Here is a 25,485-nt window from a genome sequence, read left to right on the forward strand (position 1 = left end):
CCGTGCTGGTAATGCGTCCTGGGGCAGAGACCGGGCCCACGCTCTCAGGGCAGTGACATTCGGGGAAGGCGCTGGCTGGCTTACTCCGGGCGGGTGGAAGGCTTACTGTCTTCTACGCTCAGATCAGAGGTGTAAAGGCCTCTGCCATTGTCCCCCATCCCTCGGCACCATCTGCTGCCGGGGACATGGCTCCTACCCTTGTCCGGTCCCTACCACCAGCAGAACTTGGGACTCTGGGCACCAGAGACTGTGCCTAAAGACAGGTGAAGCCTGGAGCGGGGAGAGATTAATGTCTGGGGAGACGTGGTGGGGAGGGGAGAAGAGAAGACAGAGAACACCAGGGAGTTGAGGGTGCTCTCTGGAGGGCAAGGACCAGGCTGCGGGGATCCTTAAATGTGAGGTCTGTGGCAGTTGGAGTTGCCGAGTGAGATGGAGAGCGGAGATGCAGCAGGCATTGCCCCCTCCCCTTCTCCTTTCCCCTTCCCCTCTCTGGGACACCAACTCATCTCCAGCAGGTGATGGATTCCCTGGCCAAGGCCAATGGCACAATGAGTTGCATGCAGTGATTTGCTTGACAACACCCCCTTTATTCCTTTCCCAGGCTCACCTCCCCCAGTGGTTCCTGGGGTGACTGTCAAACACACATGCACCTGGATCCTTGTCTCGGGGTCTGTTCAGTGGGATCCTAAGACCAGAAGCCACTCCCGAATCTCTCACTCACGGTTCTGTACGAGGGCAGCGATGCCCCCGTGTCCCAAAGGGAAGCTGGGTGCCCCTGAACTCCAGTTGGGCGCGGCCTGCCTATGGCTGAGCCCTCTGGAGGGGTCTGTACTGGGGCGAGGGAGCCACCCCCATGCTCTGCTGCGCCCTGCCCTGACCTCCCAGGGTCCGGACTTCTCAGTTTCCTGGTGCCGGTTCTTGGCCCCTCAGTACAGGCCACGCACACGCCCAGTGCTCAGGAGCCGCGGCCTGATGGGCTGGGTCCCTCCGCAACAGGCCCAGCCTGCACCCCTGGAGCCTGGTACAGTGTGTGTGTGGGGGAATCTGCTCTCAGCTAGAGGGAGGCAGGGGGGCTTGTCTGGGGCGAGTCCTCCAGAGACGTCCGTGAGTCTGTCCCCTCTGAGGAGGAGCTGCCCCCGGTGGGGTGGGGGATCTGCCTCTGCCTGGGGAGCCGCTGCCAGGAGAAGAGGGAGGTGGGAAACCGCTCAGGGGCAGGATCAAGGGGCTCGCGAGGGCCCTTGCCTTCACCAGCCTCTGTGGCCTGGCCAGCGTCCGGGGGCAGCGGGCCTGCCTGGAGATGTCTGTTCTGCCCCCGTCTCTCGGCCCGAGGAGGCCAACGGGGCTTTGGTGACCGATCCAGGCCCAGGCAGTCCTGGAAGGGCGGGTCCCGCTTTCCCGTGGAGGTGCCTTCTCCATTCACACCTTGGCCCTTGGAGGCGGGCCGCTGTAGCTCCAAGTGTGCCGAGTGGGCGCTGGGGCCCAGTGGGCACGGACAGTGGGCCAGTGCCTTCTTCAGGAGGGTCCGGATCTCCCCGTGTCTCAGCCGGGCCTCCTCCCACAGGTCCTGGCCCAGGTCCTCCCGGCTCAGCGAGGCCACCTGCAGCCCCATGGCCGTGAGCTTCTCAGCAGGGAACTCGGACGACAGTCGTTGCAGGTAGCGGTGGAGGCGGCGCTGGCCCCCCGGGCTGGCCTTTGGGTCCTTGCCCAGCCTGAGCTGGGTCATCAGGTCCTGACAGTCCATGTGGAACCAGGCCATCTGGGAGACAAGAGAGGGAGGTGGGGTTCAGGCTGGGAGTGGGGCCACGGGGGGCTCCGTGAGGACAGGATGGGCCTCTCGGAGCAGAGAGAGGACTCGAAGACTATGCATGGCTGGGTTGGCTGGATTGAATTAGTAACACGCCCCCAAATGTTAGGGCCCTCAGGTGGCCGAGATTTCCTTTGCTGACGGTGATGACAATGGTTTCCCTCTCTGCCCCAGGGCACACACACACCTGCCACGGGGAACAGTCCCCAGCACCTGGGAACTTCAGGCACCAGGGGCCAGTGGGGACTTAGGCCTCCCTGGGACTCAGTTTCTCCTTCTGTAAGATGCAAGGTTGTAACTAGGTGATCATAAACACCTTTTTGAGAGCTGAATATTCAGGCTCTTGGATAGCATTAGCCCCTGAGGAGTGGTACTGAGGGAGGAGTCTGCGTTTATTGAGCACGGCCTATCTGCCAGGCCCTTTGTGTCTCCCATCTGATCGCACGCAACCGTATCCACAGCCCATTGGACAGAGGAAGAAACTGAGGCTCAGAGACGTGAAATCCTTTGCCCAGGTCACACTGCAAGTCAGGGAGGAGCTGGGGTTTGAACTCAAGAGAGTATCCACCAAGCATCTCCTTGCACAGGAGAACCTGGCCCAGGCAACGAGACCATCAGCCAACCCAGGCCCAGCGGCCCCCTCACTCCAGCCCCGCGGCCCCATTTTGGGGTTCTGCTGTCCCTTCTTCACTTGCAAAATGTCCGCAGGCTGCAAAGGGGCCAACACATTCCCAGCAGCTCGTGAAAAACATCATCTTTCTCTCCATTAATTTAGAAGCTGACAGCGAGCTGTTAGGCTGTGGGGATTGGAGAACCATTTTCTCCGAGGAAACCATCTTTCCGTGGATTAAGGGAACTTGTCTTTAGATAAATGGCTTCATATTCGCGGAAGCTCACGGAGCTCATGGCTGGGAAAGGGCTCCATAAATCTCCCTTAGCGGCGCAATCGTGTTATTATTATTTAGTGCCAAAGCTGCTGCACGCACGCTCTCCGCCCAGGGCCGGGCCCAGCACTGAGCTGTCCTGTCTGTCTGTCTGTCTGTCTGTCTAGGACTCCATCTTCTAGGCCGAGCTGGACAGAGATGGGTAACACCTCAGAAATCATCTCGCCCCAACCCTTGTGCAGATTAAAATTCAGGGCCAGGGAGGAGAGGGGGCTTGCCCAGATCAAACAGTGAGAGATGGCCATGGTAGGACTTCAGGTCGGCTGGACCTCATGTGCAATTTCTAGTCCTGGGTGGGACAGCACGTTCCCACACACATCCACAGCCCTCCTTCCTCCAGCCACCTGGCCAGCCCCCCGGCCCAGAGTTCACCAAGCCCCCCGCTGGTCCTGCTCTGGGCCCCATGGACCAACCCAGGTTGCCTCCTCGGGAGCTCACCTCACAGGTGGCAGACAAGAGAGGAGCAGGTGATGAAGTAACAGGATAATTTCAGATCACAAAGGGCCAGTGAAGTGATAAGTACAGGGTGATGAGAGAGAATGGGGGAGGGGGTGGCGGTAGGTACGAGCAAGTCAGGAAGGGTCTCTGGGAGGAGAGGACACTGAGCTGAGCACTGAAGAAAGACAAGAAGCCAGCCAGTCCAGGGGAAGAGCACTCCAGCCGAGGGAACAGCAAGTGGGAAGCCTCAGAGCTGGAGCATGTTTGGTTTCTCCAGGGAGGGCCAATGGGCTGAAACTGACGAGCAAGGGAGCAGGTGTGGGGGTTATTCACATTCAGCCTAATTCTCTCGGCAAGGAACCTGGCAAGGCTGGCACTGGAGCCAGATGATCTGGTTTGAATCCCAGCTCTGCCACTTCCTAGCTGTGAGACGCTGGGTGCTTTGACCTCTCTGTGCTTCCTTGTGCACAAAATGGGCATAATAACAGTACCTGCCTCATAGGGTTAGTGTGACCATAAAACTATGTGCAAAAGGACTGAAACCAGGGCACATCATAAGAACCACAGAAGCATTATTGTTACCATCTCATCATCGAAGAGGAGTGAGGCCCAGAGCAGTGAGACTGTCTTTGAAGTCACACAGCCCATCTCTATATAAAAAAGCCTAAGTGACCGAACGACCGAACAACTGGTCGACTGGTCTCTATGACGCGCACTGACCACCAGGGGGCAGACGCTCAACACAGGAGCTGCCCCCTGGTGGTCAGTGCACTCCCATAGTGGGAGTGCCACTCAGCTGACCAACCCATCCAGGTGGCCCACCAGCCCGGAGGCAGCCACTCCCTCCCTCAGTAGTCCTGCAGGTCCAGTCTCCGGACCGGTGCCACTTTCACAATCCCGACAGCGCCGCAGTCCTCCTGGAAGTAGGTCTCAGGCACTGCAGCCGCTTCCTCTCCCTACGCTCCGCAAGGAAGAAAGGATATAAAAGGGGCAGCCAGGTGGCTCCCGACAACTGGTGCGAAGGTCAGTGGGACTGATCCAGATCCTGGGCCTGCAAGGGCGTCCCACTGCCCGCCCGGAGGGCCAATTGTGTCCTGCGCCCCCTCCTCGGGACAGGCACCAGTTGCAGGGCTCATGGCTGGCAAGCCTCTCCTGATCAGGACTGACTGTGGTGAGCCCTTGGCAGGTGCAGTGGGGTGAGGATGAGCGAGAGCGGCAGGCAGGAGTGGCAGGCGGCATTGGACTGCTGGTTTCAGCCCAAACCCCACAGGCCACGCCGAGGGACCCCACCTGTGCACAAATTTGTGCACTGGGCCTCTAGTACAACATAAGCTGCCTCGCTGTCTACAGTCTGCACAGCTGGGAGTAGGAGATTCCTTTGCTGTCACGGCCCACATCTGCCTCCCTTGCCTGCTGCCCCAGGGAGACAGAGAGTGGCCTGTCCTCCCAGAGCCCCTGGCGTGATTGACCGGAGTCCCTCCCACTGCCCTCTGAAACATCCTGTGTTCTCTGTCCCTGTGTGATGGGCAGGCCTGACAGCTGGGAGTCTGGGGTCAGGCTCTTCTCACGCTCTGTCCTCAGCGGTGAGGGGCAGCTGAGGTCACTGGGCCTGGGCCAGAGAGGTGGGTTCTTATTCCAGCTGGGTCACAGCTCTCCCAGGCTAACCCCCGTTGCCCTAGGCCTCAGTTTCCCCATCAGAAAATGAGGGACTTAAGAGAGATTTAGAAGAGGTGAGGGCTCTAAAGTCAAATCCTGCTTGACCATCAGCCCTCTGGGGGTCCCTGAGCCAGCTACTTTCCTCTTTGGGCCTCAGTTTTCTCACCTGTAAAATGGAAAAATGTTGGCACCCCTCCTTCATGAAGATGTGGTGCGAATTCAATCAGGCAAGGTTTGTGAAGCACTTATACTGGCAGGAGGCTCTGGCGTGAGTACGCAGTCAACACGTAGGCTATCCTCATAATAATCACCTAATCATCATCATCATCATCCTGGCTTAGACATGACTAATTGGTTGTCATTCTCCACCTACCTCCCCACCTTTGGAGAACATAGAGCATGTGATAGGGCATGGACACATCTATGTTCAAATTCCAGCTTTTCTTTTCTCCACCTATGTGGCCTTGGGCAAGGCCCTTTCCCTCTTTGGGCCTCAGTGTCCTCATCTGTAAAATGGGCTAATCAACCTTGCCACATTGGGTTGCCAAGAGATGATAGATGCAAAGTAATGGAGTTTCTCTTTCCTCTCACCCCAATACTCTGTGCTTGTCCCCCACCCCCACCTGATCATGGTAGTCCTACCCTCTCCTCCACCCTCCTGGCCAAACTGCAGGCTCCCACCTAGGACAGAGGCCTCTGTTCTGAACATGCCACCCTCAGCCAATTGTCCCTCCCTCCTCCGCAGGCGCCATCTGTGCAGGCAAGGCCTGGGAAAGAGCACTCTAACGGTGCCATGGGCTTGCTGTGTGATCTTGGCTAAGTGACAGCCCTTCTCTGATGCTGTTTCTCCAAATCTGCAACAGAGGGGTGAGATGAGATCAAGGTCACCTACAGAGATCTATGTGTGGAGAGAAAGCCTGTGCTTTTGACTGGATTCTCAGAAATCCCTAGGCTCCTTTCCCTAATCCCAACGTTTAAGAAGCAGGTGAGCCCTAGCTGGTTTGGCTCAGTGGATAGAGCATCGGCCTGCGGACTGAAGGGTCCCAGGTTTGATTCTGGTCAAGGGCACACGCCCGGGGTTGCAGGCTCAATCCCCACTAGGGGGCGTGCAGCCGATCAACGATTCATTGATGTTTCTATCTCTCTCTTCCTCTCCCTTCTTCTCTGAAATCAATTTAAAATACATATTTAAAAGAAAAAAAGAAGAAGCAGGTGATAGCTGAGGGTCTCTGGGAGGTTGCCTGGTGTCGCGGGTTAAACTGGGTCCGGGATCAGCTGGACTGGATTTAGGTGAGTGACCTAACCTCTCAAGCTGTGCTTCCCTTCTGGAAAACGGAGGTGATGGGTTATGGAACGCAGCGTGCACAGAGCCTACTGTGTGCCCGGGCTGCTCCCTGCCTCCCGGCGGGAGGGCGGGCCGAGCAGGTGGGCGGAAGGCTCACCTTCTTGCAGAAGTGGTATAGCTGGAGCAGCGTCTCCAGGTCCGTGCGTTGCCGCTCAGCAGCCATGTAGAAGTGGGTCAGCTTGGCCTGGAAGGCCCGCTGCGTGGAGGCAAAGGCGGCCAGCTCCGGCAGCTCCGCTCCGCCCGCCGCGGGGCCCGCTGAGGCTCCCAGCTGGGCCGCCTGCTTGGACAGCTCCAGGCCTTGCCGGTACTGGGCCTGGAGAGGAGAGGGCCGTCCCTCAGCTCCTGCCTTAGCTGAGGCCTCCCACTGCCCCGCTGCTGAGCGATGAGATTCCCCGTGCCTCAGTTTCCTCATCTACACAATGGGGCCCCCAGCCTTGGCCGAGGCCGTGTACTTCTCCTAGCTGGGACTCTGCTTGGAGTCATCCTCTTCCGGCCCCAGAGTCTTCGGGTCCCCACAGTTTCCCTTTCTGTCTGTTTCCCTGTTTGGCCCCACCTCTAGCCCCCACTGATCTGGGAGTTCCCCGAGGGATTCTGAGATGAGTCAGCTTTGGACTCGGTGGTCCCGGAAGCTCCCTGGAGGAGATAGCATCTAAGCTGAACCCGTTATGACCCACGCCGGTCTCTTCACTGTCTCCGGAAGTCTTCGTGCACTTGCCCACCTCCACTCCTTGGCCCTGGCGTGCCGCCCCCTCCTGCCCTCTCTCCAGTCCTGCCCCTCAGTTTCAGGGACTCACTGCAGCCTGAAGGAAGAAGTCCTCAAATTCGAGGTGGGCTTTCTGCACTGACTCCAGGCTTCCGTCCTTGGGGGTCAGCGCTTGCAGGCACCGGCTTCCTTCCTGCTCCATCCAGTTGCTGACCTGGGACAGGGGAGGGAGGTTTGGACATGAGGGGCTCATGTCCTTACACCAGAGCGAGTGCCTGGCTGGGGCAGGGCCTGGAGCAGAAGCCCCCGCATGTCCCGGGCAGCCCCCCCCCCCCCCGCTTTCACCTGGTGGATGGCAGCTTCCAGACGGCCCATGCGGACGCGGAGCTCGAGCCTCCCCAGGAGGTGATTAGATGTGGTGACCAGGACATGCAGCTGTTCGTCCACGAGGCTATAGAGGGCAGTGGCTTCAGCCAGATGGCTCCTGGGAGGCAATGGAGGTGAGAGAAGGCCCAAGATGTACCCTCCACCCCAACACTCCTGCCCAGTATAGGCCTGCCTCACCCCCCAACTCCCAGCGAGTCTGTGGCCCAGACCTGGGTATTTTAGCTGCTGATTTGCTGTGTGACCCTGGGTAGGTCCCTACACCTCTCTGGGCCTCAGCTTCATCTACATGGACTGGGAGGACCATCAAGCACAGCAGGACACCAAATGACACTTTCTTACCTAGGAGGGTATGAACCAAACTGAACAGATCTGGGTTCAAATCCCAGCCCTGGTACCTTCTAGTCATGGGACCTAGTGCAAATGTCTCAACCTTTCTGTGCCTCTGTTTTTTCATCTCTCAGAGGTGGAGATAACAGAATCCACTCCACAGACTGCTTACAAGGATTAAATGATCTAACTCCTTGACTCTCAACCCTGGCTACATATTAGAACCTGCCCTGGGCGCTTAAAAAATCTCGATGCCCAGGCCCATCCCAGGCCAACAGGGTCAGGTCTGACCGCAGCCTGGACACCAGTGCTTCCTAAACCTCCTCAGGAGCCAGGCCTGAGGACCAGCCCTCCTGCATCCAAAACACTTAACACAGGGCTGGGCTTCCAGTGTTTGCTGGCACTTGTTGTTTCTATTGCAGCGATAGTGAGTAGCTGTAACCCCCCCTCACCAGCCTCCATTTTACAGATGGGAAAACTGAGGTCCAGAGAGAGGAACTGACTCTCAAGTATGACAGTCTGAATTGGAACCCAGTCCATGGCGTTTTCCGAACATTATTTTAAAAAATGGTCAAAGCCAGGAATACACAAATGGATTGTGGACGGGACCCAGGCGTGGTAACAATTGGGTAAAGGGAGGCTTTTCCGACACCCCTCAAATCCCACCTACTTTCCTCTGCTCGTGGGTGGTGGGGGTGGGGGGGAAAGGGGGTGTCTTACTTCAGAAGGAAAAGGAAAAAGGGGAGATGGAATGGAAGGAATGCCTGCTTGCCTCGCTCTGGGCCTCCCCATCTGACTGATACTCCTCACGGTCCCTTGCCCTTTCAGGTGAGGGTCCAGGCTGCGTGAACCTGATGGAAAATGCCAGCTTGCCTGGCGGAGGGAGGGAGAGAGGGAGGGCGGTAGGCGGAAGCTGCAGGGACCCAGCAGCAGAACAAACACACACAGCGGCTCACACGGGACCACAGCGCCCCCTGGTGGACCTGCCGGTGGCCAACGGCCTGGAGGGGGCCTCTGGTTGACAATAGGGGCCTGGCGCTCGGCCAGTGAGATGGGATATTCTAGGAATCACAGCCCCACCAGGCCACGTGAGGGGCAGGGGGATGGCTCCATACCTGGTACCAGGGCCCTGCTGCCCAGTGCTCATATCAGCATGACTTTGCCTGTGGGCACAGCTCAGGGTGGTGTGTTCAAATTTCTGGGCCAAGTTGCCTGGGCTCAAGTCCTGGCCCCACCACATCCCAGCTCTGTGACCCTGGGCAAGTCACTTAGCCTCTCTGAGCCTCAGGCCCCTCCACTGTAAAATGAGAATACTACTAGGTTCACCACATGGGTGGGGATTAAACGAGTTACTATTTGTAAAGCCTTTAACACAATATTGTGCTCATACTAAGTGCTATTTAGGTGCTGGTTAAATAAATGAATTGTCCTTGAGTTTATGCAAACTTTGTGTTCTAACAGAGACAAAGAAATTTCCAACTACTGACTGGTTTAAGTACTGATTTGCCCCTAAACCACCCCTAAATTTAAGAAAATGGGTACTTTCTAGGAATGGTTTTTGCTGTGGCTCTGAGACCTCACACACAGTGAAGTTCTCCTGTCCAGGCTCAGCTCGATGTCCGGGTGAGAGAAAGTGCCTGGTGCATGAGTGTGACCGGAAACAGGCAGGGCTGTCCTCCAAAGCCCACCCCCGTCTGAAGATGACTGGGGCTGAAGGAGGGCAGCAGAGAAGGGACAGGATACGGGCCTGCGCACATCCCTGTCCTGGGCACCTGCGGGGCCCACCCTATGTGTCCCCAGCTCCAAACTCCCATCCAGGAAACAGGTGGGATGGGAGAGGAAAAGATGGGCGTCCGTACCTGACATCTGGGTTGAAGTCCAGCCTGCTGGCCTCCTGCTGCAGCCTGGCCAGGGTGGCTCCGCCTTCCCGCTGGAGGCCCAGCAGAACTGGGTCCCTCAGCACGGCCTCCATCAGCTCCTTGGACTTGTTCAGACACCTGGAGGCCTCCTGCCAGTGTAGGGAGGTGGCCTGAGACCCAATCCCCACTCCCCCTCTACCACCTTCCAGGGCTCCCCACACCTTGACCATGCCCAACGCCCCCAGTCTGGCATACAAAGTCCTACAGAAAGTCTAGCCTTGATCTCTAAAACATCTCCTCAGGCCACTCTTCTCATCGCCATGGCAACCTCACTGGTCCACGTGCCATCATCTCTTGTTGGCACACCCATCCCAGCCTCCTCACTGGTCTTGCTGCTACACTCTGGCTCCCCCTGCAGTCTATTTTCTACATGGCAGTTGGAAGGATCTCAGTGCAAATTTAAACATCCTTCTGCTTAAAATTCTCCAGTGGCTTCCCTGCCTGCTTAGAAGGAAATCCCAATCCAACTCCTCCTTGATAGAGCCTCTATCCAGAAGATCTTCTAGTTTTCTCCTCCCCCCCCCAAAAAAAATCATTCCGTTCACACTGGCCTCCATGCTATTCCTGAACATACCAAGCATAATCCCACCTCAGGGCCTTTGCACATGCTTGCCCTCCACCTGGAGCCCAATCGACCTCCTATTCCCATGCAGGCTCCTTCTCATCCTTCAGGTCTGAATTTAAACACCATCTCTTCAGGGAGGCCCTCCCTCCTTCCCCATTAGTTTCAATCTTATTTTCATAGCATTTGGCATAATTTGTAACTACATGCCCATTTCTTTGTTCACTTTTTAACAACTACCTCTACCGCTGTACCATGCACCGCATGAGGGCAGGGACAAATCAGCTTGCCCAGGCTGGGTCTCTGGGTGCACATAGTGAGTACCCAGTAAATATTAGTCAAATGAATGATTGAAAAACAGGGATGAGCCCAGCCAGCATGGCTCAGTGATTGAGCATCGACCTATGATCCAGGAGGTCATGGTTCAATTCCTGGTCAGGGCACATGCCCGAGTTGTGGGCTCAGTCCCCAGTAGGGGACATGCAGGAGGTAGCTAATCATGATTAATGATTCTCTCTCATCACTGATGTTTATCTTTCTCTCCCTTTCTCTCTGAAATCAATAAAAAATTAAAAAAAAAAAAAGTAAAACAGGGATGATCATGCCCAGCCTGGCTGTTCCCTTCATTGAGTCCTTGGTCTGAGGAATGTGAGGTGTGGTGAGAGTTTCCCACCCATGCCCCTGGCTCACCTGTGCCCCTCCACGGGGGTCACCCTTCTCAAACTCCCTGATGGATGCCTGGAGCAGGGAGGAGGCCTGGCGGAGGTCAGCAAGGAAAGGGTCTGACTTCTGCAGGACAGAAAGCCAGAGTGGGGGTGTCAGCCTGGGCCAGGGAGGAGGGCACCTCCCCCACCCAGGAAGACACAGCAGGGGCCTGAGGTGGTGGTTCTCAAACCCTAGCTGCGTCAGAATCACTGGAGGGCTGGTCAGCGTCCATGCGGCCGGGCCCCACTCCTGTGTTTCTGACCTAGTTCCTCGGGGTGGGGTCTGAGAACGTGAATTTGCAACGAGTTCCCCGGTGATGCTGACACTGCTGCTCCAGGGACCACACTTTGAGAACCACCGATGCTGGGAATGGGAGAGGGAGAAGAAAGACAGGCCTGCGCTATCCCAGGCCAGTGGGGATACCTGGGGGGAGGGGAAGGCAGAGGGAGAGGGCGGGCAGGGGAAGGGGGACATCCTCTGCTGGGTCCCACTTCGGCCCAGCTCCACCACGTACTCGCTGTGAGGCCTTGGGAACGTTACTTAACCTCTCTGTGCTTCCGCTTCTTCCTCTGTAAAATGGGATCACAGTAATTCCTGCCTCGCAGGCTAGTGTGAGGATCCAACAGTGTTCGCCTTCCTCATTACCAGTTTTATATTCTGGGTCTACAGGTAAGATTTCATTTAAAGGGAAGGTTTTAAAACAAAAATGTAGTCTGAAAGCCACTCGATTGATTGGAGAAGGGACCTGGGGCCCCGGGGACAGTAGGAAAGGAGATTGCTCAGTACCCTGTGCACCACGGGAACTCTGAACGTACTGCCCATTGTTAAACAGACATGATTTTTAAAAGAAGAGGACCGCGTTGTAAACTGTTAGTACAGACCAGTGGCTCTCAGCGGGGAGTAATTCTGCCCCCTAGGGGACATGGGCAATGTCTGGAAACATTTTGGTTGTCGTGGGCAAAGGCCAGGGATGGTGCTAATCATGCTACAATGCACAAGACAGCTCTCCACAAAGAAATGATCCGGCCCAAAATGTGGACAGTGCTGAGATCGAGCAGCCCTGGTCTAGAGAACGCCCCGGCCGACACTGCCGGGCAGGGTTCCAATGTGGCTCAGGCTGGTAATCTTCCGCGTACTGTTGTGTGAGCTCCCCCGCGACCCCCCGCGCCTTTCCTGGGTATTAATTTGGACCAGAGGAATTGAGATCCCTAGGGGAAGGAGCCCCTCGCTGGCAGTTTCCTTATTTCCTCCCTCTTACAAGAGGGAACGCGTCTGCCTTCCCCATCACACCCTGAGCTCCTGAGCTGTGTGGTTCCACAGAGCAGATGTCTGTATTTATTTTCAGTTAATGCAGGCAGCTCTTAGCATGTGCCAGACATTTTTCTAAACTCTTTACCTCCATTGACGCAATTACTGCTCACAACAACCCCCGACTATGATTACCTGCCCCCCTTTTATAGATGAGGAAGTGGGCTCAGAGAAGGTATGTAACTTACCCAAGGTCACACAGCAGAACTGGGATTGGAACCCAGGCAGTCGGGCCCCAGAGCCTGAGCTCTCAATCACTCCACTCTGCACCTTCATTTTAAACTTTTGTTGAATGACTAGTTTGAACCTGACAGTGTGGATGGATCCAAGGGGCAGGAGGGTGAAGGGATGAAGGGAAGGGGTGAGGGTACGGGACGGAAGGCTGTGATGGTAGACACCTGGAAGAATTGCACCCACTCGCTGTGGCAGTAGGGGAAGGAGCCTTCCAAGGCTGTGGGCATCTGGCTGGGGTCCACGTGGTGGCTGAGGGCCTTTAAGGAGGTCAGCACCTCCACCTGCGGACAAAAGAAGCGAGTCAGGAGGACCGGGGACTCAGTGTGGGGACAGACATTTGAGAAGGTCCTGTCCAGACCCCAGCCCCAGCCCCATTCCACCTCCCACAGGTGAGTCTGCCCCTGGCTTTAAGAGTTGCTTTCTGGGCAATGGATTTTCTCTGGGAATTCTGAAAAATCTAAATTCAGAACCAGACCCCGGGTGAGGAATAGCAAATAAACAGCACTTGCCATGCCCTCTCCTGGCTTGTGCCCAAGGCAGACATCATTAATCAGTCACAGCACTCGCTCCCTCTGAGCTCAGCTCTTTGCCCAGCCCAGCCCTCCAGGCAATCACACAAATTGACTGAAGCTGGCCCTAATTTCTTTGTAATCCTGTACCATTCTCTGGTGACCCACCAAGGTGCTGTCTCCTCCTGGAGGCTGTTGGGGAAGGTCACCAAGCAGCAGCCCCTAAGACATGGAGAAGGGACCAGGGGACAGCTTCTCCCAGGCAGTGAAGTTGGAGCTTTATGCTGGGAACAGCTCCAGACACCTCAGCGTGGGGCTGGGCAGGTGTGTGGTTTGGGGGCCCACTAGTTATTCCTGGTCCTCGAAGTGTGGTCCGCAGACCAGCAGCAGCAGCATCCCCTGGGAGCACGTTACAGATGCAGAGAATCCCAGGCCCCAAGCAGAACGACTTCATTGGAAATTGCACTTTGACCAAGTCCGCCAGTGACTCGTAAGCACATTAGCTTGGAAAGCATTTCTCTGGCTTACAATGTGCCCGTCACAAACCGGGAGCGAGGGGCCCTTTAACGCCATCTCCTGAAGCAGGACAGCGCACGGGGGCCCACACTGACTGGGGTGCCCGGCACCAGAGAAAGGGAGCTGCCGCGCTCTTTCCTGCAAAGTCCCAGATCCACTCCGCATGGAGGCTGAGATGCTCAGAGAAACTAGGGAGAGAAATACAGCGACATTGTAAGCTAGAGAACATTGTGTGGCCTTGGGCCTCAGTTTCCCCATGAGCAAAGAAGGTGGGGAGGGTTTGGCTAGACTACGCTTTGCAAAAAGGTAACCTGCCATGTGCAGCTCTCAATCACGCGGTGGTGCCCACCAGGCATTGCTGGGATTGCCAGGGGCAGGGCCGGAGAGCTGTAGCTCGTGGGCCTTGTATTTGTTGACCTTATTTCAGGGCCTCTCCTCGCTCAGGACGCCTGCAGTTCTTCAGTCCAGCTCAGTGCAAGCCCAACACCTCCTCTCTGCTCGGCTGACGCTGCCTGCTCCTCACCTGGACGTCAGGTAATGTCTCCAGCGGAAGAGCAGTCTCCTTCTCCCCCAGGAAGAGGATGACATGGATGGAGGCTGGGTCCAGAGCCTGTACGGAAGAAGCATTTCGGAGCTGCTCTGCCCAGGCCTTCACTGAGCCCCTGAGCTTCCCGTCTAAGACACAAGTGAACAGGCCACAGGGCCAGGGTAGGGAAGAGGGGGTTGTGCAAGGCTGGGACCCTTGTAGGGTATGTGTGGAGGGTGTCATTGGACATCAAGAGGTCCAAGCTGGGCTGCAAACTTTCTAGATGACGCATCCCCTCTGGGCCTCTGTTTCCCCATCTATACAGTGAGGAGGAGGAGATCATACCCTGAGGTAAGCTTAAGCCAAAATTCCATTTACTCTGTTGCCCATACCAGCTCCGGAGGAATCTCTTCCCTCCCCTATTCTCAGTTCATGAGGTTCAGGTGACCTAAGTCTAAGCCAATCGGTGTGTCGCATTTTCCTGACACCTGAGCCAATCAGGGTTAAGGAGACACAAAGAAACTTTTGCTGGGACTTCTGGGAAAAGAATCTCTCACTCTTTCCTATGGGACTTGAATGCAAGACCAGGTAAAGGTAGAACTTCTGGGAGCCAGATTGCCACTAAGAGAGGGGCCTGGCAAAGAAGGGCACCCTCCCAGGAGAACAGGGCCAGAAATGGAGAGAGAATATTTGAGTGACAATGTTGCAGTCCCCGATTCAGGCCATACTTGACATTGGATCTAACTTCTGGACCAGTGGTCGGCAAACTCATTAGTCAACAGAGCCAAATATCAACAGTACAACGACTGAAATTTCTTTTGAGAGCCAAATTTTTTAAACTTAAACTTCTTCTAACGCCACTTCTTCAAAAGAGACTCGCCCAGGCCGTGGTATTTTGTGGAAGAGCCCCACTCAAAGGGCCAAAGAGCCGCATGTGGTTCGCGAGCCGCGGTTTGCCGACCACGGTCCTGGACTGTGGAGTCACGTGAACCAATGAAGAACCTTCCTCGTTAAGCCTGTTTGGGCTGGGGTTTCTGCTAGCTGCCACGAGGAGTCCCTGTCTGGGAGCCTGGACCCAGCTCTGAGCTCCCAGACTCCGTGCATACCAGAAGGCCCCTGGTGCTCCCAAGACTTTCCAGGTTGATGCTGTCCACCTCTCCCTCACCTGGGTGGCTTTCAAGGCGTTGACCAGGTCAGGGTGTAGAGGCTGCTTCCTGGCATCAATCACCACCGCCAGCCCCTTGGTTTTATCTTCTGGCCTGTGGGTGGTAAACGGAACTGGCAGTCTTGCTGGATAAACCAGGCCCTCTAGGGGGAAGGACCTAGTGGAATGAGGGAAACTGGCTGCTAGAAGCTTTAATTAATTGGTAGAGTCTTCATCCTTCAGGACCAAGATCCAATGCCCCTTCCTCCAGGAAGACCTCCTGGATTTTTCTCCAGAGCCCATTGCTCTCTCTTCAATGCTCCCACAGTACCTCACACAACCCTCTCTTACATCCTAAGAATCATAAACTATAAGCACTATCCCAGTTACAGTGGGTAAGTCACCCAGCACTCACCTACCCCTTTTGTGTGGGCAGAACTCTCATTTTGTTCAAGAATCCAAGTTCCACCATATGACTATGCCCTCTCCCCTTCCTCCCCCCCCCCCCCACAGGGGCAAGTTTCTGATTAGTTGGGGCCAACAGTAGGGATCTAATTCCTCTGGCCAATGATAGGTTTCGATAAGGGTCATGTGACATTTTGGCCAATGAAACATGAGAAGTTTGCTGGGGGACTTCAGGGAAAGAAGTCTCTCCTTTAAGAAGTTTTTACAAAGAGCTATAAGGCAGAGACACAGAATGATAAATTTCCTTACCAGATAATACAGTTTAAATTGGAATTTGTTACTTGCAGCCAAAACACCCTAACTGGTTCCCACTGCACTTTTCAGCAATCACCTTGGATTTCCCCAACGGGCCAATTGTGGGAACTTGTTAAAATACTGATCCCCCAGCCCCAGCCACACGCAGTCCACCCAGACATCTGGGTGTAAGGGGTGGAGCCAGGCAATCTGTGGGCTTCTGCCTGACCATCAGGCAGGTTGAGAAAATAAACCCACTGCCTTCAAGCCTTACAAGCCAGTTCACAGACAGAACCAGGGGTGGCCAGCGTGGGGCAGAGCTGTGGCCCTGCCTTGGTACATGGTCACCTGGGCACGCTGTTCCATTAAGCTGGGAGCCCATTACCCATCTGCAAATGGGGATACTAGTTTCGGCCTCATGGGAGAGCAGTTTGTTTCCACACCTGCCTCAGCCACCAGCCTAGAGGCCCCTAGGGCACAGGACTCAATGTGAGGAGTGTCTGGGTCCCTAGAATGCCCCAGTATGAAGCCAGGCACAGAGCCGATGCCCAGCAACACTGATTCAAAGCAGGCGAGAAAAGCAAGCCCAGCACACAGGAGCCCCGAGGACACCGCCTTCCACAGTTTACATTGCAGCTCACCCCCACTTCTTGTGCCCACACTTGGTCCCTCCCTTTTTTTCAGGTGAGCCTCAGAGAGGGGAGGTTACTGCCCCCAGATCACACAGCAAGTTAGTGGGATTCCAGGGTTTTGTGTACCATACTGGCCACTTCTCAGCACTGAAAGGGGGTCCCATCTCCCTGTGAGGTCAGAAAAGTCACTCCACCTTGGACAAAAGGAAGAAAAATCTCAGTGGCCAGCTGGTGGAGGTGGTGCCTTCCATGGGATGGAGTGCATGGAGAAGGTCCCATCAGTCCCTCCGCCTCCTGCCCCTAGCAGCAGAACCTCTAGGTTGGGTTGGGGTCAATAGCCATAGCCCTGAGCAAACATCACTTTTGAGACCATCTGACTGGAGCTGGGACTCGAGGAAAGGATGGTACCTCTTCCCTAGCCAGTCCAACATGAAGTCCAAATGGTGGGGTGGGAGGTTAGAAATCAGCCTGGGTCACTCATCACTCACTCACTCACTCACTCACTCACTCACTCACTCACTCATTCATTTATTCACTCATTCACTCAGTCGCCCTCCATTTGTTCAACAAATATTTACAGTTTGGATGTCAGCTCTCAATTATCACCTCCTCAGGGAAGCCTTCCCTGATGTTCCAACTGGAATTAGTCCACTCACCCCTCTCACTCTACAACCGTGGTCCTCAAGAGGTGGTCCACAGTCCAGCAGCATCAAGATCATCAGAAAACTTGTTGGACATGCAAATTCTCAGGCCCCACCCCAGACTTACTGAATCAGAAACTCTGGAGGTGGGTCTCCGTGCTGTTTTCGCAGCTCTTCAGGGGGCTCTGAGGCAAGCTCGAGTTTGAACACCACTGACCTACAACAGCCCTCTGTTTCCTTCACCACACTGACACTCCTGAGAATTGCTGGCCCATGGTTCGTTTTTTTGGCACATCATCTGCCTCCCTGACCAGCCTGGGATCCCGCTGGCGGGGACTAAGTGTGTCCTGCTTTGTCTCCACCATCTGGGGACTGGCTCTGGGAACAGACGACTGGCTGGAAGGATATGATGTCTGTCCACTGGGTGCCTTGTCCTAGGCTCTGGGCTGAGAGGTTGGAAGGATGGAGTGGCCAACCAGCCCAGCCTCTTACCTGGGGACAGTGCACAGGTAGGAGAGCAGCTTGGCGACCTCGGAGGCTGTGCACCATGGTGCCTCCCAGGCCCCCTGGGTGGTGGACAGCAGAAGCAGGGGCCGCCCAGCCCTGTCCCGACCACCTGGAGGAGAGAGGACACACATGTGCAGTGAGAACTTTGGTGCAACCCTCTCGACTGGGACCTCTCGGTGGCCTCCAGGCCTTTGCCCACACTGGTCCCTCCTACCCCCACCACCACCCCGACCCATTAATTCTATTATTCATCCTTCAAAACCCAGCTCAAAAGCCGCTTCCTCAGAAAAGTCATCCCTGAATTCCTCCTCCATGCAGAGGTAGCCTCGCCTCCTCTGGACTCCCTCTGTCCTGGGCTCCCTGGAGGTAAAGCTCATGGAATCTGTCCCCCCACAGTCTCCTGTATGGCCCCATCGTCACAAGTTTTTTTACATTGAGTTGTAGTAACCTGTTGAATTTTCTCCACCACTAGAATATAGACTTTTTGAGAGCAGAGAGCACATCAGACTTGCTTCCTGCTGAATCCTCAGTGCTAAGCTCAGGGCCTGACACACAGCAGGTGTTCAGCAAATATTAATTGCAAAGGTGAATAAGTATTAAACAGAAATGATAATGCCCTCTGTGCTGGATGCTGTTAACGCCCCACCCAGACCCCCTCATCAAGCCAGGGCACTCATCCCCCCACGGCCACACGTATTGGCTGTAAATGGCTCACAGATGCCCTCTTCTCTGAAGACTTGCCCTCGGCTGAACTGGATCATGGGCTCACCCTGCCTCCCATCCCAGGATCAGCCTGGCTTGATGACTAACAGATGCAGGCACAAATGGCCAGTTGCCTGCACCTTAAGATGGACCCAGCTCTGTGGGATCAGGCCACATCTTTGCTTAGCTCCTTCCCCACCCTGACCTGCTTCCCGCACTCCCCTTCTGAGAGTAACCTTCAATAGGATCACTGTCTCTGGCTCAGTTTCTAGGGAACCTGACCTAAGACAAACACCTTCCCTGCCTTGTTGAAAGTAGAATGTATGTACATGAGTAGATGAATGGGTGGGAGGATGGATGGATGGATGGATGGATGGATGGATGGATGAATGGATGGATGGATAGGTGGGTGGATGGATGTTTGGATGGATAGATGGGTGAGTGGGTGAGTGGGTGGTTAGGTGGGTGGATGGATGAATATTGGGACGGATACCTAGAAAGTGCTTTTATGCAGGGTGGGGCAAAGGTAGGTTTACAGTTGTGAGTACACGAAACACAGAGTCTATTTTTGTATTATTATTTATTAATTATTGTATTATTTTCCATATGAACAACTGTAAATCTACTTTTGCCCCACCCTGTATAATCCAACATCTTCATTAGAAAGATGAGAAAACTGAGTCCCAGGGAGGCTCGGTCCAGAACACAGGTCTCCGGAGCTTTCCATGTCTTCCCCCACACCCACCAACATCTGAGGATGCCCAGGGACCCACCCCCACCCCAAATACCCTCCCCCTCCACCTGCCCCTATAATCCCGAGGACCTGGCAGGCACGCTATCCGGGAGTGGATGATCTCCATACTCAGAGCCCCGATCCTGGGCTCAGGCCCTGGTGGCTCCTCATCCAGAGTGGGGCCTTGTTCTGTAGCAGCTTCTGGGAAATCAGCCTTTCCTCCAGCCAGTGGGCCTGAGTCAGCAGCTGGGCCAGATGTTTTGGTCTGAGTTGTTCCAGCTGGGGAAAAGCAACGACAAAGGAAAGGGTGTTAAGCAGAAGATGGATTTTTCCGGGGGGTGGGGAGGAGAGGAACGTCCTTCTGACTAATAATGATAGCTTACAACTATTGCTCTCCTACTGTGTGCCAGGCATCGTGCAAAGCTCCTTCCTTCTGATGTCTCTTTGACCCTCAAAACCAGTCTGTAATGCCCGGCTGGCGTGGCTCAGTGGTTGAGCGTCAACCTGTGAGCCAGGAGGTCATGGTTTAATTCCTGGTCAGGGCATATGCCCTGGTTGTGGCTTGATCCTCAGTGTGGGGCTTGCAGGAGGCAGCCAATTAATGACTCTCATCATTGATGTTCTATCTTTCTCTCCCTCTCCTTTCCTCTCTGAAACCAGTAAAAATATATTCAAACAAACAAACTGAACAAACCAACTCTGTGAGGCAGGTAAGATCCCCATTGCTCAGAGAGGGAGAACTGAACTTGGAGAAATTAAGTCCTTGACCAAGGTCACCCAACCTGGCGTGTGGACTCAAGCCATCAAAACACAGTCATAACACCTTGCTCAATTCCAGAACCAAAGCCTTCAAGCCTCTTGACATGCCACGCGGTGCTCTGAACTGCTGAGACTGAGCAGCCAGGTGGGTCTCTGTCTCTAACAGCCTGCACCACCTCGTCACTTGATCCAGTCAGAGAACAGTTCCCCTGTCCAGCTATGCAAGCGGGCACCTTACCTTTCTCCAAGCACTTGGCTCGGTTGGGTTTGGGAGAGTAGAGTGAACACAAGACCTTCCAGGGCCCGTCATGCTGGAGCGAGGCTCTCTCGGGGGGCACGGGAGCTTGCCTCTGCCCCTTCAAGAATGAGAATTTGAGGCCGAGAGATGGGGATCCGGGAGAGGAGGTGTTTCGACCAGGGCCAGTCATGGGCTTGGGAAATCTCCCACTTCCCTGTTTGGTCCTCTCTCCCATCTTGGTTTCAAGGGCGGGCGCAGCAGGAGGGGAAGCTGGGCACAGCTGGGGACAGGATGCTTGTTTTTGCCCAGGCCTGAGCTGGACCACATCCTCTGGGTTTCCCAGAGGCCCCTGCATCTTGGAGGCAGCTGACTCTTCCGAGACATCTGTCCTGAGGCCAGAGGCACAGTGCAGTGGGTTCTCAGGGACGTTGAGGTAGGGCTCCTGGGGTTGGCGTGCTAAGTTGTGGGAGGGGGCTTTATGGTCGACCTTTCTCCTCAAGCTCAAAATGTAGGGATCTTCCTCCAAGCTTGCTGGCTTTGCACAAGCACACTTTCCCAGGGGAGGTCCCCCACTGGCCCCTGAGAGAGGCAGCCTCCCTTGGGGCAAAGGGATTTCTTTAGTTCCAGACAGCTCCTCCAGTGCCCCAATAGGACACCCATGGGATGTGTCCGCCTCCCTACTCACAGGCTCTCCTCTGCTCTCTTGGGAAAAGTCCAGGAGAGCCACATACTCTCCCTCTAAGTTCTGGCTGGCCACATCGTCCATCCTGAAGGCCACCTCCCCAGGCCTGGCTTGCTCCACCTTGATAAGTCCGGGGTACTTAATCTCATATGTCTTGTCCTTACCCTTGGCCAAGCTCTGGCCAAGAAGCACCTGGCTGCCTGGAGACCTGGCCTGGTGCAGCTCTTGGGAGCCACTCAAATCCAGTGCCTCCAATTGAAGGGAACCCCAGGCCGGGGAGAGAACAGTCACTGCTTGGGGTTTGTCATCCACAAACTCTGGGCTGGTTATCTTGGTCCAGGGCACAGGAACAATCCCCTCTTCTGAAGCGACCAGGCAGTTGTGCAGGGGACTTCCCTCAAAGTCATTGTTGAAGGCCTCCAGCCACTCCTGGGTGAACAGTGTCGGGTAGGATGACGCGGGAACAGGCTTCGTGTCCACTGTGCGGAGGTCTAACGAGAGGCACTTGATCATGATGCAGACAGACTGCTCCTCCTGAGGCTCAACTTGAAGGTAGAAGTCGCCCTGGCGCAGTAAGAGGGGGTTGAGGGGGGCCAGGTGGACCACAACCTTGTCCTGCAGGCACAGCGGCCAGCCCTGATGCAGGAAGAGGCAGTGTGTATAGGGGGCCTGCAGAGAGAAGGGGATGATGTCAGAGAACCTGACCCTGAAAACCCCACCAGTGGATCCGCTCCCTTTCCTCTCCAAGAAGGAATCTTGAACAGGTCGGGGGCTAAGGTGAGGCAAGACAGGTGCCTAGGATGTAGCATCTAAGGAAGCCCCACTGTCAGGGTCCTACAAGTTGCACAGCCCTGAGAGTGAGTGCCTCTGGCATGTTCTTCCTTTGGTGACTCTTGCCTCATCCTGGTCCCGGCCCTGACCTTAAAAATACTTGCTAACCTACAGGTCCAGGAGAGAAAAGCTTGAGTTCTAGGCACTAGTTAGCAAATCCCTTACCCATGAGGATTGTCCTACTGACTCCTGCTCCCTTCTCCTCCCCATCTATCAAGTCTGAGCTCTCCCTGATAATCTTATATAATCTGGCTGCTGTGATTGGTCCAGGGATGGACATGGGACCCAAGCCTGGCCAATCAGGATCCTTCCTTGCAATTTTTCTATCTGCAGTTGATGGGAAAGAATTAATTTTCCCCTCTAGGAGATGATTTGAACCTAGATCGGTCCTGGGCTCCAGCCTTATGGGAACACTTAGCCTCTAAGAATGATGCTGGCAAGCAAAAAGAAGCAGAGACGGAGACAAAAGGTCCTTAAGGAAATTGATCAGTGGATAAATTTGGGGCAGAGGCCAGATCACCCTGTCCCTGTCTGAGTAAGGATCCATCATTTGCAGTCAATGAGTCCCGCCTGAAACGTTTTTCTCTCCATTTTTCCTCAGGAGCCACCTCCCTGAGATTTGGGTTTGAAGGGATCTGGGACGAAAGGCCTCCAGGGCTCCGGGGAAGGTCTGGAACATTCTCTGCTATTTCTATTGAAGCTGTTCCACTTCAGCCAAAGCAGCCTGGTGATGCCCACAATCCCAACCCGAAGGCAGGCTCCCGGGGGCCGGGGAACCCACACGGCCCTTTATCCACGCCTTCCTCCCTGCTAGTGAAAGTGCAAACACGATGGGCTCCTGAATGTCAGAGAGTAAAGGGCCAGTGGCCCTCCTGCTCCATTTGGAGGGCATCCCTTCGGACTTACACAGGCTGCTTCTCGGACTTGCTCACACAGGCGCTTGGCTGGGATCAGGAAATCCAGGAGGAAGCTCAGCCCATCCCCCCGGAAGTCAGCGTCCAGGAGGTGGAACACCTGCCCCAGGACAGTGGGCGCTGTGGCCTCAAAAGGAGGGTAGAGGCCTGCCAGGGCGTTCTGGATGGCTGCGTCCAGGGTTGGGGGGTCCTGGGGGGGACAGGAGAAGAGGATCAAAGTGAAAGTAGCAGTAATTACAAGGGTAGAAGCCACTTCCCACGACCTTCCAGGCCCCATATGACTGAGGCCCCGGTAACTCTCTGACCTCCTCTCCCGCTCCTTCCCCTCACTCACCTCCTCCAGCCACATTGGCTTCCTTCCTGTTCCTCCAGCACCCTGGCGACAGTCCCACCTCAGAGCCTCTGTACCAGCTGTTCCCTCTGCCTAGAATACCCTTCTTCAAGACATCCTCATTGCCTCACTTCCTGCAGGTCTTTGCTCAAACGTCATTCTCTGGTCCAAGGTGCAATGGAGGAATGAAGGCAGGCATCCAGGTCAGGGTCAGAGGGAAAGGGGAGGTCAGCATCTGCCAATCCCGCCCCCCCCCCGGGATGACCTGCAGACCTGCATTTTGAAGCTGAGCTACCACTGAAGCCGAGCTTAGATCAGACAACCCCAGGCAGTGTGCAAGTGCCTGAGTGATGATAAGTGGCTGGTTTTTACCATAGAGTTTTGGGGTGGTTTGTTACACATCAATAACTAATTGATACCAGTCTATATAATTAATATATGAGTCCCAGATTCGTATATCCAGCTGCTTTCTGGACACCTCCCCTAGAGGTCTATCAGACACAGACCATCAACATATTAAACTCAACCCAGTATCTTCTTTAACCTACTCCTCCCCCTCCACCCCTCACCTGGTCTCTATGTCAGCAATGAGCCCACCATCCAATCAGCTGCCAGGTCAAGAAGTCTGCTTATCATGCTGCCCCCTCCTCCTGCCTCCCCTGCCCACAAACAGCCCTCAGCCATGTCCTGTACAGTCTTCTTGCCTCCAACAGCTCACCAACACACTCGCTGGGCTCTGCGCTGTTCCCCGACCCCGCCCTGATCCAGGTCCCCATCACCTGTTCCATCGAATCACCTCCTCATTGGCTTCCAACCTCTAGTCAGCCTCACTTGCAGCCATTCTGCCAGGACTCCAGAGTCACCTTTCTCAAATGCAAGCCTGACCTCCTCAGCCTCCCGCTCAGAACGTTAAAGGTTCCCAGTGCCTGCAGAAACCATCACCCTCCAGGCATCCGGATCCTCACGGTCTCGGCACGGTGCAGCTCTCTGGTCTCCCCTCCAGCCTCACTGCCCCGCTCCTGCTTCTGCCACAATGACACATGCATTGTCTCGCTCACCTCCAGGCCTTCGCACACGCTGTTCCTCCCCCAAGGATGCCTTCCACTTCCATCCCCTCTTCATCTGGCTAACTCCTTCTCATCCTTCAAGATTCAAGTCCACCGTCAGCTCCTCCAGGAGATTTTCTCTGACCTCTCCCCCTTCCCCCACCCCACTGTACCCCCTGGGTCAGGTGTCTCCTTTTCTGGGCTTCTATGGTGCCCCTGTCATAGCAATTCCCACACTGATTGCTGACTCTCTCAATGGACTCCAGGCTCCCTGAGAACAGGAATGGTACGCAGAATAATGGTCCCCTAAGATGCCCATATCCTAGTCTCTGAAACCTGTGAACATGTTACCTTACAGGGTAAAGAGGAATGAATGTTGCAGATGAAATAAAGGTTGAGGATCAGCTGATCTAAAATAAGGAGATTATCTGGGATTATCCAGGTGAGCTCAGTCCAATCGCAAGGGTCCTCAAAAGTGCAAGAAGGCACAGAAGAGGCAGGCGCCAGAGGGAAATGTGCCTGGAAGAAGGGTCAGAGAGATGCGACGCTGCTGGCTTTGACAATGGAGAAAGAGCCAAGGAATGTGGACGGCTCTCAGGGCTGGAAAACACAAGCAGGTTCTCCCAAGAGGCCCTGGAAAAGAATGCAGCCTGCCAAGGCCTGGTGTGAGCCCAGGGAGACCCCGTTGGACTTCTGCTCTATAGAACTGCAGGACAATGGACTCGAGCTGCTTTAAGTGACTACATTTGACATCATTTGCTTCAGCAGCAACAGAAACTGACACAGCAGGCACTGGCTCCTGTTCCTCTAGGGTCTTCAGTCCCTGGCACAAAATAGGTGCTCAGTAAATGTGGAAAACTGAACAAAAGATTCCCCTTCTCAACCACAGTTTTTCCATCTGTAACACAGGCAAGTTGGACAAGGCCAGAGGTTTCCATCCAGATACAATAACAGAATCCATGGATATGATTTTCAACCTTTAAGAAGCATAATGGAGGCCATTCTGGGCGCCCCAGCTCCGAGTCCATCTATCAAGGAGGAATGTAAAGGAAGAGGAGAATAAATAAGAATCTTCATGTATATAGCAGGGGTCCCTGGAGACAGGGAAATAACACTGGGCCTTTAGAGGAGGAGGAAGATGGCATTTCTCGAGCCCAGCAAGATGCCAGGAGGCTGTAAAACAGGGAACACTAGCCCAGGGCATTTAGACAAATGTCAGTGTCACCACTGGGTCTTCAGTACCCACACAGTGCTGGGCACAAGACAGCCCCATCATTGTTTGTAGAATGAATGAGTGGATGCCTACAGCCCCCGCTCTGCGGGAAAGAGGGACATGGCACCGTCCTGGTAGTGAGCTCAGGTACTTGATGTCGAAAGTACACGTGTCCAGGAGGGGTTATTTTCACACTGAGGGGGAAGAGGGTCTTTAATGTGGCAGACTGGTTGGCTCATCTGGCCCGGTTACCTCTTCCAATGCCCCCCGAGCAAGGCTAAGCTCCAGCCGTTATTTACCCCAAGCCCATGCAATCCTAATGATAGTGCTGGGAATGGGAATAGGGAGTTAGGGGACCAGGTCTAACATCCATGAGCAGAGGCACACTAAGTCGATCAAGCAGCACCCCTTCCCCGCCACATGCCCTCCCTTCACCACCCAGCTTTCCCTGGGGCATTGGTCCCCCGGGTTCCGCTTCACTGTGCCGCCTGGGGCAGGTGCCTTCCTTCTCTGCGCCTCTTTCCTCATGT

At 55.0% G+C, this 25,485-nt stretch overlaps 1 protein-coding gene across 1 annotated transcript; it reads right to left on the reverse strand.

Moving 5' to 3' along the window:
* Positions 1-1,054: 1,054 nt before the first annotated feature.
* On the reverse strand, positions 1,055-23,742 carry KIAA1755 (KIAA1755 ortholog). The gene is made up of 14 exons (XM_028157948.2): positions 23,662-23,742; positions 22,358-22,555; positions 19,939-21,289; positions 19,032-19,220; positions 17,492-17,615; positions 15,049-15,142; positions 13,881-13,967; positions 12,497-12,613; positions 10,776-10,874; positions 9,464-9,612; positions 7,236-7,374; positions 6,982-7,104; positions 6,285-6,500; positions 1,055-1,756 (listed from the first exon to the last, which is right to left on the reverse strand). Exons 1-14 carry the CDS (start codon positions 23,740-23,742, stop codon positions 1,055-1,057), a joined length of 3,669 nt encoding a protein of 1,222 aa, XP_028013749.2.
* Between the last annotated feature and the right edge of the window lie 1,743 nt (positions 23,743-25,485).

Source organism: Eptesicus fuscus, chromosome 12 (genome assembly GCF_027574615.1).
Source record: "Eptesicus fuscus isolate TK198812 chromosome 12, DD_ASM_mEF_20220401, whole genome shotgun sequence".
Lineage (NCBI taxonomy): Eukaryota > Metazoa > Chordata > Mammalia > Chiroptera > Vespertilionidae > Eptesicus > Eptesicus fuscus.

Excerpts from the sequence above, each read along its gene's own strand:
- KIAA1755 (XM_028157948.2), bottom strand. The coding sequence starts at position 23,742 with ATGCATGTGTCATTGTGGCAGAAGCAGGAGCGGGGCAGTGAGGCTGGA. Across the intron at positions 19,221-19,938 it reads AGCCAAGTGCTTGGAGAAAG|CTGGAACAACTCAGACCAAA; the intron begins GTAAGGTGCCCG and ends GCTTTTCCCCAG. Across the intron at positions 10,875-12,496 it reads AGTGGGTGCAATTCTTCCAG|AAGTCAGACCCTTTCCTTGC; the intron begins GTGTCTACCATC and ends TCTGTCCTGCAG.